At 38.0% G+C, this 16,258-nt stretch overlaps 1 protein-coding gene across 1 annotated transcript; it reads left to right on the forward strand.

The window, feature by feature from the left end:
- The first annotated feature begins 770 nt into the window (after nucleotides 1-770).
- Nucleotides 771-7,685, forward strand: LOC145676998 (synaptic vesicle glycoprotein 2C-like). Its single transcript, XM_081747716.1, has 4 exons — nucleotides 771-808; nucleotides 4,505-4,666; nucleotides 6,050-6,212; nucleotides 7,580-7,685. Exons 2-4 carry the CDS (start codon nucleotides 4,621-4,623, stop codon nucleotides 7,683-7,685), a joined length of 315 nt encoding a protein of 104 aa, XP_081603842.1. The 5' UTR covers nucleotides 771-808; nucleotides 4,505-4,620.
- The last annotated feature ends 8,573 nt before the right edge of the window (nucleotides 7,686-16,258 follow it).

The following is a 16,258-nucleotide window of genomic DNA, read 5'->3' on the forward strand; positions in this document are numbered from 1 at the left end:
AACCTGAATGAGATTTTCCTGGGGTTTCCTCATTCACACCAGGCACATGTCGGGATGGTACCTGATATAATGGCCCCAGGCCGCTTGATTTAAAATACTTATATAACAGTTTAATTATTTCAAAAGAACAGAAAAGTTACTTAGTAAATATAGGTGTTGTGAAAGGTGATAGTTCCAAGTTTTTCCTTTACAGGCGCCACATAAAGGTCTCTAACCAGCACCAGAGTAAATGGAAGTTGTAGGAGTAATGACAATCCATTCTTCACTCGAGAATGGAATGGTCAGTGAAGAATGCTGAAACAGACGATTAGCCAATCAAGATGTCCCGAAGCAACTCTGACACCCCGAAAATGGCTACTACGTCTTTACTAGTATAGCATGCATTTACTCTGGCCAACACTAAATCACACCGCCATCTACTGAAGAAATGCTTAATTATTTGTTGTTGTCTACGTATATACGCAGTCTAAATACGTTTGGAAAAAGTTATGTAATTTTGTACTCAAATGATAAGGTAGAGCAAAAAATGTGTAAAAAAATATTGTAATATCTTCTAGCAGATGCAATTAGTATCGAAATGCCTGAATTTCAAGATTTGACTCAAACAGAAAAATAAAGTAATAAAACTGTTGTGATAGTGAAGAGTATTTATTGAGTTACTGAAATTCTATTAAGGATTGAGCATGTAGGAGTAGAGACTTTTATTTATGTTCTTGTAAAAATATTCTTGTAGAACCTAAAACTCATATTTTCATCTTTTTTTCAGAAGGGATCGGTGCTGATTTTGAAACTGCTATCAGCTTCACAGGTAAAATTATACTTAATTTTAACAATTGTCTAAACTGTAACTTGTTTACATGTTTTTGTTAACTTTTGGTTTCTCATGTCCTACTCAGAGAAGTTAAGTGGGTAAGTGGTAAAGCGCTTACCTCTTGCGCGTGGGGTCCTTGATTCGATCCCCGGTCAAGTAAATTTGTAGTGGACAACATGGTGGTCGTGGGTCTTCTCAGGGTACTCCAGTTTCCTTCCACATTCTCACTCCACCATTGATTTCATCATCATTCACTTACAATAATAATCAGTGTCGCTTAGCCTAAAGGGCTAAACGTCTTCGCCCTTATACACTTTGAAAGAAATTGTGCTACTGACAGTTTTCTAACCTTATAACGAAGCGTACCATCATGGACAACCCAGATGTACAGTCCGCAGCAAAAAAACTGCGACATGAGCATGTAAATTTATTGTGAAACTACCGCTAACAGCACAAGGAATCAACATAACGTCTAAGTGGCACGAATCAGGCCAGGAGACACCTCGGCGTCCTCCCCTGCACACTTATTTTGGAGCAAATGACTTCGTCGTTTCACAATAAACTTACATGTTCATGTTGCAGGGTTTTTTGCTGCGGACTGTACAATGGCTGTTCGACAAACGGCTCAAGAAGCAAGTAGCTCTTATTTTCTACGTTATACAGTGTGAAAACACTTAAAATGTATAAAGTAAATATCAAGCTTTAGTTCAGAGTTACAGGTTAAATTTAGCGCCATTGAATCTAGCATAAACCAACACGACATAACAAGCTCTATCGAATCTGTGGCGGGATATCTAAACTAATGAATAAGAAACTCGTTCGTTGAATGTAAAATGGTTAGTTTTAAGTTTCAGTATCTTTTAATTTTCTTTTAGTTTTAAAGTTGCTTATACAGTATATTGTTATTTCCAACTCTAAAAATTTAGCTTGTGGAGTTCCATGATATTTAAAACCGTTTGATGTAAGCCCTAAGCTAGAAAAGGTTGACAATGAGGACTTCATATTTCTACCATTGTGTTTCATAGTAAACATGAAATAGAACGAAATATTTAGTTTTACGTTTCATGTTTGGAGACCGATAATCAATGAAAATAAATTATTATGGAAATGGGAAAAGAGTAATCAAAGATAACACACAGGCAGGATATACGGAGGTTGTTCAGCCTACGTTTGGCCGATTTCGTTCCTTCCCCCTCCCTGGCAGATTGGACTCACCCGACTGGCTTGTGGCCTCCTGCAATGTTGTGCAGTGGCTTCCTGAGGACGGAGTTGTTCTTACGCGCGAACTAGAATAACGCACAAAACAGGACCAAGATTGCGAGTGTTGTGTTAAATTTGTTTACAAGTGTGTGGGTTTCCGCTCTGTGACCAAAATGCCGCTCAAACTAAGCCGGTTTTGGGAAGGCTATGTTGCGACTCTTTATGACGCCCACTTTAGTGTTTCTGTCATTAGAAAATAGTGCAAAAAGAATGGTTGCAACATCAGTTTAAGTGGAATAAAAAAAGTTATTAAAAAGTACAAGGGCAACGAAACTCCACCATTTGGATCACCAACGAAGTTGCCTAGGAAGCGAGAATGCACCAAGGCCACCTCCGCCATGCAGAGGAAACTTTGCAAAATGGCAATGCAAGAAAGGTGTATGGTTAATCGTCTTGACGTGTCTTTGGGGACTGTGAGCCGGACGTTACACCATCAACTCAAGCTGGAAAAAGTCATGAAAGCTCGCGGCCATCTTCTCACGGATGCCCACCAAAAGGAACGAAAGTGTAACGCCCGGAAGGTGTACGAACGACATCTGGCTAAACAAAGGTGTATGTACATCGTAACGCTCGATGAAGCATGGATTTACCTTTCCGACTGCGGCAAACCGAGAGCCATCATGTACCGAGAGAAAGGCGCCAAGAACTTCAGAAGGTGGATCCGTGTCTGTAAAGAATCCTTCCCAAAAGGGTTCATGGTCTTTACTGGCTCCTGTTACCGATGTAAACTGAAGATTCATAGGGTGGCGAAGAACTGCAAAATAAATTCGCAGTATTTTCAGGAGCTGATCATGCGGCCGATCTACGAGCATGAGATTCCAACAATGTATGGAAATGACGCTAATCTGGTGCGCATTCACATGGACAAGGCCTCATCACATACCTCACGATCGTCCCTCGCATTCTTCAGGGACATGGAGGAGGCAAGTGGTATACAGGTGATACCTTTCAATGAGGTACCTGTTAAATCTCCAGATGCAAGTCCTATGGACTATTGTGGAGTTGGATTTCTGAAGCGGGCTTTGGGAAAACGGCGTGTGACAACTGTGGAAGGACTTTGGAAAGCCGTGCAAAGGGAATGGGACAAGTTTCCCCTCACATTTCTTCAGAGAAGCCTATTGCAGTGGAAATTACGCTGTCGGACTATTGTTAGGAACCAAGGGAACACATCGAGCACTTACGGACCTGGCGCCATGGATTCTGCTAAAATTTTTAGGTAATTCGAAATTGGCCAAATGTAGACTGAACAACCTCTGTAGTCTCCTATATCATCCGTTCTCAATCCCTGGGCAAGGTATTACTTAAAACGTATTCCTCTTGTAGTATAAACTATAATTTTTACACAGTTTATTACTTTTAACCGGTTTGTATGTTATAACTAGTTATTTCGACTCCTTTTATTTATTTATTTATTTACCTTATTTTATCATAATCTTCCATTGTTTGGCACCCTTGCCTTGAAAGGTAAGGATATCTCCTAATGGAATAATGACTGAGTAAAGGTAAGGGATCATACTTTCCAAACCTTCACGCAACAAGAGATGATATACGGGGGTACATACAAAAGTTTCCGGCCCTGACATTGAAATACGCGCCACTGGTAGTAAGCTGTTAATGACATATGGTGCCATCTATGGAAGAAATAATGAATTAATTTCAATTGTTCAGCTGTGTCAGTTCGTTGGAGGCAGTCTTTTGAATCATTCGCTGTTATTTGAGCTCGCTTCCTCCATAACAATGCTCCAGTCTACACAGCTGTTGTTGCCAAAGCTATAGTGCTAAACCTGAGCTGTAGGGTGGGTGATGAATCTCCTCGAATATTTGTAGCCTTGACAACAATAGCTGTGTGAACTGGAGCATTGTCATGCAGGGTACAAGTTCAACGCACAGCGAATAACTTAAATGACTGCTTCCAAGGAACTGACTCAGCTAAACAGTTGAAACTGACACATTATTTCTCCCAGTGTATACTATGAACAGCTTATTATTTGTGGCATAATATTTCAATGTCAGACCAGAAACATTTGGAAACACGCACGTATTCAGAAATTCAGCATTATCCTCTCATGGCCTTTACCCGTCCGGCCTCAGGTACACATTTTACAGATCCTAACTAACCCTTGAACCATATTGGAACTATGCTAGAACGTGAAAATAAATTACTGCTTCCCATACACTGGGCGTAGAACCAATGGCTGCCCAACTGCCAAGTAAGTGCCTTACAGTCCACGCCACCATGGCTGTGTCATTCTTGCTGTACTTAATTTAATTAATAATTCGCATCACAAATTCTATAAATATTACTTCGCAAGGAAAGATAAAGGTTAAGAGGTTATTCTCAAATCTTTCAATTTTACACTATATTACAAGTTTTAAATGATTGACATTTCATGTTTTTTCTTGCTTTTATATATATATAAAATTTCATTTCAGAATATGGAAAATTTCACTACTTGTTACTTCTGCTATGCGGGGCTGTGTACTTCAACAGTGCAATAGGAATCACTATTCTATCATTTGTATTGCCATCAGCACAATGCGACTTCAGGATGGCGTCAGAAGATAAAGGATGGCTAAATGCAGCACCTCTTTTAGGTGAGTTATATAGTCTTCCTCATCTATAAATGCAATGATCTTTGGTTCTCAGTGTGATTTTTCTCTAAATAATTTCTGAGAGATATATATGTTCTTATCATAAGCGCCGGAGAAAATAAAATATTGGGGGGGGGGAGTACTCAAGGTTGTCCACGAGACGAGATAAGACAGTGTTTTTCGAATACAGAGATGTATTTTCCAAGATTAGTCGGGGTAGTCTTTCCTGCACCACTGTTCGTTTTCCCCTCTCCCCCCTGAATTAAAATAAAGTGCTATTACAGTACATGTTGCTTAACCCAACGTACACCAAGGTGGGTTAAAAACTGCACAGATTTATTAGGATAAAAATTTTTATGGATGTTTCTTTAGTATCATGTTCTTAACTTGACCGATCGGACCTACTCGTGTATTTTTTTTGTTTATGGGCTAGGGGATAAATTACAGTTGAACTTGCAATTCTGTTAGTCATTTGTTCATTATTATATAATGTTGTATAAGAAGTGTTGATGAGTTCCTGCTGCTTTTAGTGCTAATAAGTAGTTTCTTTGTGCAATGAAAAACGAAGAAATATGTGCAGAACTTATTGTCATTTGAAATAACAATATAGTGATCTAGACCTTTTTGAAAATTCAACAAATTGACGGGGACTTCACAATACTGGCATCTTGTTAAAATAAATTAGAGTAAGTCACTCAAAAAGCAACATTTAGGTCCGATCGGCCCTACAGAAACAGCAAATACTTGTTAATTGATATTCAGCGCCTCTAGCGGCGTTAATCAGCAACATCTAACAACAAAATTACAGCATAAATATCTCCTATATTTTGTGTGATAGAAACACTACAGATCATCAACACAAGAGGCAGCACTTTAAAATACAAGTACTGTAAGGACAACTCGACAAATTAAAAATTGTGGGTCCGATCGGACGTACGAGAACATTTTCTTACACCACTCTAGTAGGTCCAATCGGACCCACATGGCAGCTAACGTGTTAAAAGTGGAATCCTACGTACACGAAGGGTGTTACGCGTAACGCCGCACATCAAGGAAGTGTTAAAAAGTGTCTGTCACATAAATCATTATTTTCTGTCCCAGAAAATGTAATATTCGTCTCAAATTATGTACTAACTATAAAGCTGAAGGCACAAAATAGAGAAACCTATTACATTTTCTGATTTATGTGGTGGACATTTTTAAACGGTCCCGTGGTGTGCAGGGTTACGCGTAATCCCTTGGCGTACGTAGGGTTAAACAAATCCAATCTTCCTTTCGTTTTTAAATCTTAATTTTTCAATTTCTGCGAATGAAATATTATTAGTTAAAGAAAAGAAATTAATGAATTTTCGTTAAACTTAATGCTTTTACTTTTCCTCCTTACAGGTATGGTTATGGGCTCGTATTTCTGGGGTTCCTTGGCTGACGTAAAAGGACGGAAGTGGCTTCTTTTCGGAGCTCTAATATTGGATGCAGTATGTGGCTTCGCATCAAGTATTTCCCAGTATTTTGGGTTATTCCTCATCTTCAGATTTTTCAATGGGTTTGCGTAAGTCATTGTTAACATTATTTAATAAGAAACTTAATCATTTAGTAACTTTTAAGGAATGTGGTTTACCAAAGCTCAATTATGTACACTCATGTCCAAAATGATTGTCGCATATCTATAACTGTCTTCTTGTAAGAATATACTTTGACAATGATGTTACAGGGCACTTTTAATACTGATACTATGTTTATAATCGGGAAATGTATACTTGTGATAAATTTCATAGAAAAAGAATCATAAATACGAAAATTAGAATGAATAAAACAAAATGTTGCTAAATGGAGAAGAAAGTTTTATTTTCGTTTTATTGTTCTTATTTACTGCTCTTTTGACATGAAATTTGCCACATACATATCTTTGCCGATTATACGCATATTAACATTATAAGAAATTCCGGGCGAATTCGTTATCAAATTATATTCGTAGAACAACATAGTTGTAGACCTGCGACAATAATTTTGGACATGAGTGTACATTTATAGTCTGTCCATGTATCCGTCCGTCCGAGTGACAATGAATCTCGAGAAATACTTGACAGATCACAATCAATTTTAGCTCCTATGCAGAGGTTCAAAGGCTAAGAACAGAGTTTCTTTGAAAAGGTGATATTTAAACCGGAAGTGGTAGAAATAAACCATTTCCGGTTTAGCGTTCATAATTATAGAGCAAGAACTGTTATAAATAGCGAGAAACTGTTTTCTACAATCGTTTAAGCGTCCTAAGAATAAATTTTGTCTCCATCTTTAGCTTTCTAGATAAAAATTACCGAGCAAAGTAGCTCAAGTGGTAGGGCGTTGGCTTCGTATTCGGGAGGTCGTGGGTTTGATTCCCGCTGCCGATCATCCTGACTGGGGTTTTCCAAGTCATACTTCAGTCCTACTAGGCAAATGCCGGGATGGTACCTACTAAACAGGCTCTGGCCCAAACTTCCATTGTTTCCATTGTTATTGTTAGGTATCCAGTATAAAATGGCTTCTGATCTGTACTGTGTCTGGTGATTGTTAAATAAATAAATAAATAAATCCGGGAATAATAGGGATTTGTTGCTACTCTTCAAATTTCATATATGTCCTGCAATTGATAGTTAAATAGAAACTTTCCATATACTGTTAGGCTTACTAAATAGGCCTAACTACACATTAACATTCTCATATATAAATTATATATCAACACTGCAAATAAATCATTAACGAAATATACCACTGGACACGTACTTTAATGCCAAATATGATTTTCACTGAATATATCAATATACAGACACACACAAAATTTGGACAATATAAACAAATATTTCGTCCCTTCTTGCAAAAGTCATATCAACGAATATAATATGCAGAGTCAATACAACTCTTTCTACTTTTAATCAGTTTCATATTACCAATACTAACACATTTAGTACATCTTGCCAATCTCCCAACAGGATTCACTACAACTGTTGGTTTCATAGATCTACAGAGCCAAAGGGATAAGTGACAGCGATAAGCGGTTTTTGCTATCAATGTTAGCGTTCAAAGAATGAGTGCCAACTTATCTCTTAAGTCTCTATTCAAACCGAAAGTGGCTGCAAATTCAGAAATAAACTATTTCCTATTTTAACGCTAATCGGTTTAGAGTAAAAACAGTACTCAGGGAACGGGTCTGGGAGATTCTTGGGGGTGGTTGTGAAAGACATTATTTTCTTTGTCACCGGGCTTTTGCAACACTGATGGCTGTGCCGATGAAGGAGCGAATGACCCTTCGCCTCCCTGGATCTGTTTGATTGTAATAGATGGCGAGAAACGATTCTCTGCAACCAATTAAGAGTTTTAAGAATAAATTTTATCTTCACTGTAATCTCTCAACTATAACCGGAAGTGACACAAATCAACTACCGTCAAATGGGGCTACTTTGATACAAAAATAACACATGTTCTTAAATATTTTGTAAACAACATACTGTAAACCCAATGTTATATTTTTAAAACCATGGCACAAAAAAGTGCTATCACTCTGTTGATAACCATTGTTATCGGATAGTGTCTTCAGCTGGAAAAAAATGAAATACGAGTGTTCAAAGTAGCCCCATAAATGGGGCTACTTTGAACATAATGTTAATTGTTATTATAAAATTCTGCCTATAAGCTCTATGGTATTCTTTGATATTGAGTTTAAAAGAAGCGAGTTTTATGAACATTTTGGTATATATTACATAGTTGTGCGATTTTCCTAACGGTCTACAGAAAATATTTTTAAAATGTACTTACCCAATATTTCTTGAAGGTTGATATCCATCGTATCACTACTGCAACTTGAATATTTAAAACTTTAAAAGGTCTCTCTTGTAGTAAGAGGTCCGTATGTTCATATGAATCTAACAGAGACGTTTTTAAAGATACGCAAATATTTTTTTCGGTACGATGGATAAGCACTATTCACACTACACAGGATGGTAACAAACTATTTGTATGCGATTGGAACATGCTTGACCTTATTGCAAATTGAGACCTTCAAAAGAGATGCCACCAAACTTAAGAAGCACTCGATTACTAAGAATGGGCTCTGGTAACATCGGAACAATGTGTTTTGCACAAACCATATCACTGTCTACATTTTCGGGTCAATAGAATGTCATACTGGTACCTGTTTTATTAATGCGCGTAAACTTGACTTTCCAGTTGCAGCTCTCTTTGTCTATGACTTGCCCAGTATAATGTCATTTACCTTTCTTTAGAATATACCGTACTATTACCCACGAACTGATTTTTAGACCCACCAAAATCAGCTGTTCATAGTAGCCCCATTTCTTACCTAAAACGACATCTGGTTTTCAAAAATTCACCAAAATTTGAATAGAGTCATTGGGGGTGAAGTCAATGTATTAAGGATAAAATGCACTACACTGTGCTTATGCAGATAGTTATTTGAAAATTAAAACTCATGCTAGATACAGTGAACCTTTTACTATAAACTCAATGGAAATGGACGTACAAGTGTGAAACAATAAAGTAAGGAAAGAGAGAAAAAGAAAAGTCGGCGACTTACCCGCTTCACCCCGTTTGTGGGGGTGAAGTCGGTAGGTGCATGGGGTGAACTGGGTACATGTTTATTACTAATCATATGTTCTACTAGGTACCACTACTTCGTCATAAACCATTATATCTTAATACATCATCACTAGAAATTTTCCACCTTCAAGCACACTTTCAATTCAACATTGTCTGTACACAAAGTTCTACTACAAACATTCAGTTTAACATTTTCCACAAACAAACTGTTTTTTTTTTTTTTTTTTTTTTATAAAAAGCACCGACACAGTATTCGTGATACCAGATGTCGCAACTTTGGCACTGTATCCACTCCAAGAATTTGGTATATGTCTCGTTGCTGAATGGTCGTCCACAAAACCCACAGATGTTTCTGTTGTCAGCAAAATCGGCAGTACGTGCCGCATTGCCTTGAGTACTTGCCACCGCCAACTGAAGAGACCTAGGTGTAGGTCTATGTGCAAACTTACCTCGTTGCCCTGTCAGCTGTGAAATATGATCGGGGGAAGTAAGTATTTCCGTGCCCTGCCTGGCTCTTTTCTCTGTCTTGTGTGAAGCTCTCTTTGCAGGAGAAGGCAGACTCTCCCGCACTCCAAGCGTGACCTGTGATTCCTGTCTTGTCGGTTGTTCATTGTCTAGCCTTCCTTCTTCATGAGACGCGTTCGTTACAGAGACGTCGATAATTTTGTCATCACTAATGGCCAGTCTGTTCAATGGAAATATGCCAGTAGCTGTAAAACCTGCTACACCATTTCCCAATGTGGCAGCTTTCCCCCATGCCTGATTCAGGAGCTGACCGAACTGTACTTTTGTTAGTGATCTTCCTGGGTTTGAGAATACCCACTGGTTGCAAGCTTGTTTAAAGAATAAACTAAGAGGGCGAAAGACAGCTTTGTCTAATGGTTGTAAAGCATGAGTCGTGTGACTCGGAAGACACAGAGCTGTGATTTCGTGTTCAAGGCAGTACTCTAGTACTTCCAACGACTTTGTGTGGGCTGCATGGCCATCCATGAGAAATAAACAAGGCCCCTGTGGCTTGTGTTTGACGAAGTGTTTTAGCCACTCTAGAAACTCAACGTCGTTGACGTAACCAGAATCCGTCATTAGCACTTGGGAGCCTGGTGGTAAACCATCACGATATTCGTTCTTTAATCGTTTCCCTTTGAAAATCACAAACGATGGGAGAAACATGCCCGTAGCATTGCAGCACGCAATCACTGATACGTTTTCCCCCCTTTCCTTGGATGTAAGCGACACAACATCACGTTGCCCTTTTCTAGCGACGACTGCGTCTGGAGGCTCGTTGTTCAGAGGCAATCCAGTCTCATCTACATTGAACACATTTGCACCCTTATCTTGAAGATTGGGTTCAATTAATACCCTTTCCAGCATATTGTAAAACTCATCCAGTCTTTAGCGTGTTAAACCAGAAACCCGAGCTTGCGATATGCCAACAGGTGTCTGTATGGAAAGCTCTGAGTGGCGACGCATAAAGCTGTAGAACCAGTCATGCCCTGCTCCACGGCGCGCTTTGTTAAACGGGTGATCTATTTGCAACCATTCAGCATAACGAAAGGCTGCCCTACGAACGTCACCCTGATGTAACTGGGAATCCCCTCTGTGCCAATGTTAGTAATCGGTATGCTAGAGCATTCTCTTGATCTACACTGAACACGGGCTGGCCACCTATAACAATGTTAACTGTGCCTATCTTACCTTGGTGTACGTGTCCGCGTAGTGTCTCGAAGGGAACACCAAAAGCCTTACTTGCTTTGAAAATGGAGTCTTCAGCTTGTACTGCCTTCACTGCTGCTTGCATTGTCGCCGGCTTCCATTTCATGATAGGTCTTCTAGAGTTGGTCCTCTTTTTGTACGTTCGTGGCATCTGAAAATTAAAATACAAAATTGTCACACAGGCGAATAGGTCTGCATTAGTATTACTAACCTAAGCTACGTGAATGTATCAATTATAAACAACTCTTGTGTCACATGGACATTGGAGTGCCTTCCTCCCCTTAACGGAGTGGCTAGCATGCTTTTCTGTGGTGCGCGTAATCCCGGGTTCGATCTGCGGTGGAGGCACTCTTTTACCTAAATGTTTTGGAGTCCACTGTTAATAATTGTACATCCTGTCCTATGTAGCTATGTTAAAATGTACGCAAACGGAACAAATGTGCACATTGGACCGGATGACCATGCCGTGATTGCACTGTTGAGACATTGCTTGACCATTGCTAAGGAAAGCTGCTGTAACATGATACAGGTTTGCGTTGTAATTACGGTCCAGTTGTAACTCGTTAACAATTGCAAGTAAAAGTTTCATATTTATTATATTCCAGGTTCGGTGCGTTATTTTGGTTACTGAAACACGTGGCGTAGTTGCTAACGCCTTTGGTGCGAGCTGTCCCGGGTTCAATTCCCAGTGGGGTCACTCGGTCGAAAAGGTGTAACAGCTTTTTCAGGTCTGCCATCCTGAGAGATTTTTCCTGGGTTTTCCTCATTTATACCAAGCAAATGCCGGGTTGGTATCTAACAAACAGGTCCCAGGCCGCTTTCTTCCCCACCCATTCCTTTCTTCCTTCCCTTTCCCCGGATTGTATGATCGCCGAGGGACATCATTCCTTACACGTGAAGAGCTTAAGGCTATCGATTCCGGAATCCCCATATGTATAAATAAATTAAAGAAATAAATGTACGCTTTTCAAAGTCGGAAATCACGTCCAAACTTCTACATCTTCTACATGGATACTACTTTATTGAAACATGCATTTTTCACCATTCATACAGGAGAGGTCTGGTGCTCACTGACCCCTTGTTCTGATTGTGCCACTGTGTTTGATTATCGAGTGCATCTTAAGGCCAAGTTAGGTTCAAACACAGCTATAACAAACATTGTATTTATTTTCATGCTGAATGTTCATTTTACAAGCATGGAAAAGACGTACCGACTTCACCCCACACAACAGTACCGACTTCGCCCCACATAGGTTACCCCATTGTTTCTCTGCCAAATTACTATTAGTTCATAAAGCATCAAGACAACAACTATGTACTCTCTACACAGAAACCTTATCTTACCTCACAAAAAAAATGCGCAAGTCAAAACTACACGTGCAACTCATTATACACCTTAGGTTCTCCAGAACGAAACTTATAATAGCAAGAATAAGCGGCATGAGTGACTCACCTTCCACACAAGGAAGTCTCGTGGTATGCTCGTTCTGCGATCCAATTTCCTTCTTCTCAACCTCGCTCATACAGCATGACTAACTGTTTCGAAAACAAACCTTTCTTCCCTCACTCGGCTCAACACGATGTTGTCAGTTCGTCATACCTTACACACTACCGACTTCACCCGACTACCGACTTCACCCCCAATGACTCTATAGGATAGACAACAACTGAACCTATTGGAATCGGTAGATAATGGCTGAGATTTCATCAGTAACACTGATTTAGGCAGTTACTGCTTTAAACCAGAGTTCCAGAGACACAATTTTCTGGTCGACGAAAAAAATAAAAAAAAAAGATCGCTCCATATGTAATATTTTTTCTCATATATGCTTCTAAGTAAAGCTTACAGATTTGTTTTGGTTGAATTCAGAACACTCCAAACTACTACTTGTAATATACAAATGAGCCACAAATGACTTTTCAGGACATAAAAATTTTGATTGAAACATTTTCCCAGTTTTGTTCAAAGTAGCCCCCATGTTCATAGTAGCCCCATTTGACGGTACTTCCGATATCAACGTTGATCACTGCAGAGTAAAAACGGTAATTGATAGCGAGAAGTCAGCCCACAAGGGGGGGGCTATGACGCAAACTGCGTCATTGAAATATTTGGGTGGGTTAAAATCTATACAAAAATGTTTGAGGGGGTGTAAAAATTAATCGAAAAGATTTTTTTTTCATGGAAGAACACTTATGGATAGACAATTTGGGGGGGGTCATGGGCATAAGGGGGGCACCACTGAAGTGGTTTTCTACAGTCAATTAAGTACCTCAAGAATAATCTTCACTTCTGTCTCTACTAAAACCGGAAGTGGTAGATAGAGATCTAGTATCACTTCTGATTTCAATATTAAGACAATGTCATGCCAAAGAAATAAAAGCACGTGTTGTACACGTCACAGGGCTACTTGTTTTATTACTATTTGAATGAGATTTAGAGTTTATAGTGTTGGTGTGAATCATAAATACAATTAAGCAAGTAGCTTCGATATTGAGTCGCAGACTTTATATCATGGAAGCGACCACAGAATCTGAGAGGACTTAATCACAGCAAAGAAGTCTAAAAACGTTGTAATTGGGCACATCGGAAAGTTGGATCATAATATTGGGTGCTTTGGCCGAGAACAAAAATGCCTATAGGATTTGGCAAGAATACACATAACTTTGTTCCTGTTTGCTGTAGATTCAGCTAAAATTTACCTGTGAATTTGACTTTGAAGCTGTAGCCATTAAATTACCAAGTGTTAACATTTGTATTATATGCATTTATAGGTCGCCATCCGGCATATTTACTGTTTTCTTAAAGAAACTCGAAAGTCTTTTGGATTTCATACGAAAAGTCTTTGAAAAAATGATCATCTGTGGTGATATTAATGTAAATTGGATAGTGGAAGCAAAAAAGAAATCCGATCTACGAGATCTGCTGAATGTGTACAATCTCCAAGCGCTAGTGGATGTACCGACACGTCATAATAAAAGTGCGCTAGATCAGTTCATCATTAGTAAAAATCAATTTGCCTATAACCTTGAAGTATTTGATCCCGGTTTCTCTGATCATGATGCGATTATTTTAAAAATCACTTTAAACAATACCACTGTTCTTAAGTCTAAAGTATACACAGTTACAAAGAGAATTTTCTCCAGTCATAATATGAAATATCTAAATTTCTTGCTTTCTCACGAGTCTTGGAATGGCATATACAATACGTCTAACACTGAATATAAGTTTAAATACTTCTTTGAAACTTTCTTACATTACTTCAATATGGCGTTTCCAAAAGTTACTCGTAAAATCCGGACGTCGTCCACTAAATCGTGGTTAACTAAAGGCATTAAAATTTCTAAAAGTAACCTATTTAGATATAATAGATTACTCAAAATAAATACATCACTTCCTCACAGCTTTCGAAATTATATTTTTAAGTACAGGAAAATATACAGAAGAGTAATTAAAACAGCTAAATTACTATCAAATAGCTCCACAATACTTAATTCTAGTAATAAAGCTAAAACTATGTGGAAAATCTTAAATGGTAGAACAAACAACAAAAAGAGCGACTTTGAGTATGTTAAAGTTGGGGACGAAATTATTAAAGAACCTAAGCGGATTGCAGATGTCTTCAATGATTATTTTCTAGATAGTGTACCATTACCTGACCCCATACAAACGAGTTATGACGACTCGATGAAATTTCCAATGCATTCACATACGATCTTTTTAATTCCAGTAACAGTAGAGGAGTTATGGAAAATATTGAGTAAGATGTCTAATTCGGGATCTTCAGGTTTTGATGAAGTTCCAGTGACTGTTATTAAATTTTGTTTTCCTTTCATTGTAAATCATCTCTGTTATTTAGTTAACCTATCTCTTGAGAAAGGATGTTTTCCATCAGTGTTAAAAGTGGCAAAAGTAATTCCTCTCCATAAAAAGGGGAGTATGCATGATGTAAGAAATTATCGCCCAGTCTCCATTCTTTCCACGTTTTCAAAAATTTTTGAATATGTGATGAAGTCACGACTCTGCAATTTTTTGAAGTCATGTAACTTACTATCACCATCACAACATGGCTTCCAAAATAAGAAAAGTATTGAAACAGCCTTGTTTGATTACATGTCCAATATAGCTCTTGAATTAAAAAACAGTAAATATGTTGTTGGCCTATTCATCGACTTATCCAAAGCTTTTGATACAATTGATCATGCTATTCTTTTAAGCAAGTTATATGCTTATGGTATTAGAGGAGTAGCTCACAACTGGTTTCTCTCTTATTTATCCAGTAGGCAACAAGCGGTACAAATATCAAAATTAGCTGCAGATGGGTTTCAAACAACTTGTTCGTCTTTATCAACTGTAGTCAGAGGTGTTCCTCAAGGTTCCATTTTGGGTCCTATTCTCTTCCTGATATATATAAATGACTTGTTAGAATTTATGCATCCAGCGAAATGTATTCTATATGCTGATGACATCAGTATGATAATATCAGGAAAATCAATAGAAGAAGTTGAGAGGAAATCTGACATTTTTACGGACAAATTAGTAAAATGGATAACAGCGAATAGGTTAATTATAAATCATGATAAATCGATTCTCTTACATTTTCATTTTCCAGGAAAACCGCGTATATCACCTAGAATAAAAATATCTTCTAACTTACTCCAATATTCTTGCATAACAAAGCTTTTAGGTGTAATCATAAGTGATGATCTTTCATGGTCTGCTCATATCTCCACTTTAAACAAGAAACTAAGTAGCGTGTGTTTTGCCTTATACAAACTTCAAGGTACTGTATCGAGAGAAGCACTTCTTAGCTTTTACTACGCCAAGTTTAATTCATTAATTAACTTCGGCATAATACACTGGGGATCTGCTGAAAATAGTTTAAGCACTTTCCGATTGCAAAAGAAAACGATTAGAATAATTTTTGGGTTACCCACAAAATCGTCATGTAAAAAGGTTTTCATAGAAGCAAAAATTTTAACACTCCCCAGCTTATACATCTATAAATCTATTCTTTTTACTGTGAAAAACAAGCATCTTTTTATCTTTAATAAAAATGTTCATAGCCATAATACAAGACAAGGTAGTGACATATTTGTGATGCATCAAAAATATGCTAATATAAGCAAAACCGTGTACATGAATTGTGTCAGATTGTATAATAAACTTCCTCTGTACTTGAAAAATATGACCAATGTTTCCATTCTTGGTAAGACTTTATATAATCTACTCACTGAAAAGTGCTATTACACAATTAAAGAATATTTAAATGACTCATTAACTGAAGAGTT

The sequence above is a fragment of the Thermobia domestica genome, unplaced genomic scaffold (genome assembly GCF_964235325.1).
Source record: "Thermobia domestica unplaced genomic scaffold, izTheDome1.hap1.1 HAP1_SCAFFOLD_514, whole genome shotgun sequence".
Taxonomy (NCBI): Eukaryota; Metazoa; Arthropoda; class Insecta; order Zygentoma; family Lepismatidae; genus Thermobia; species Thermobia domestica.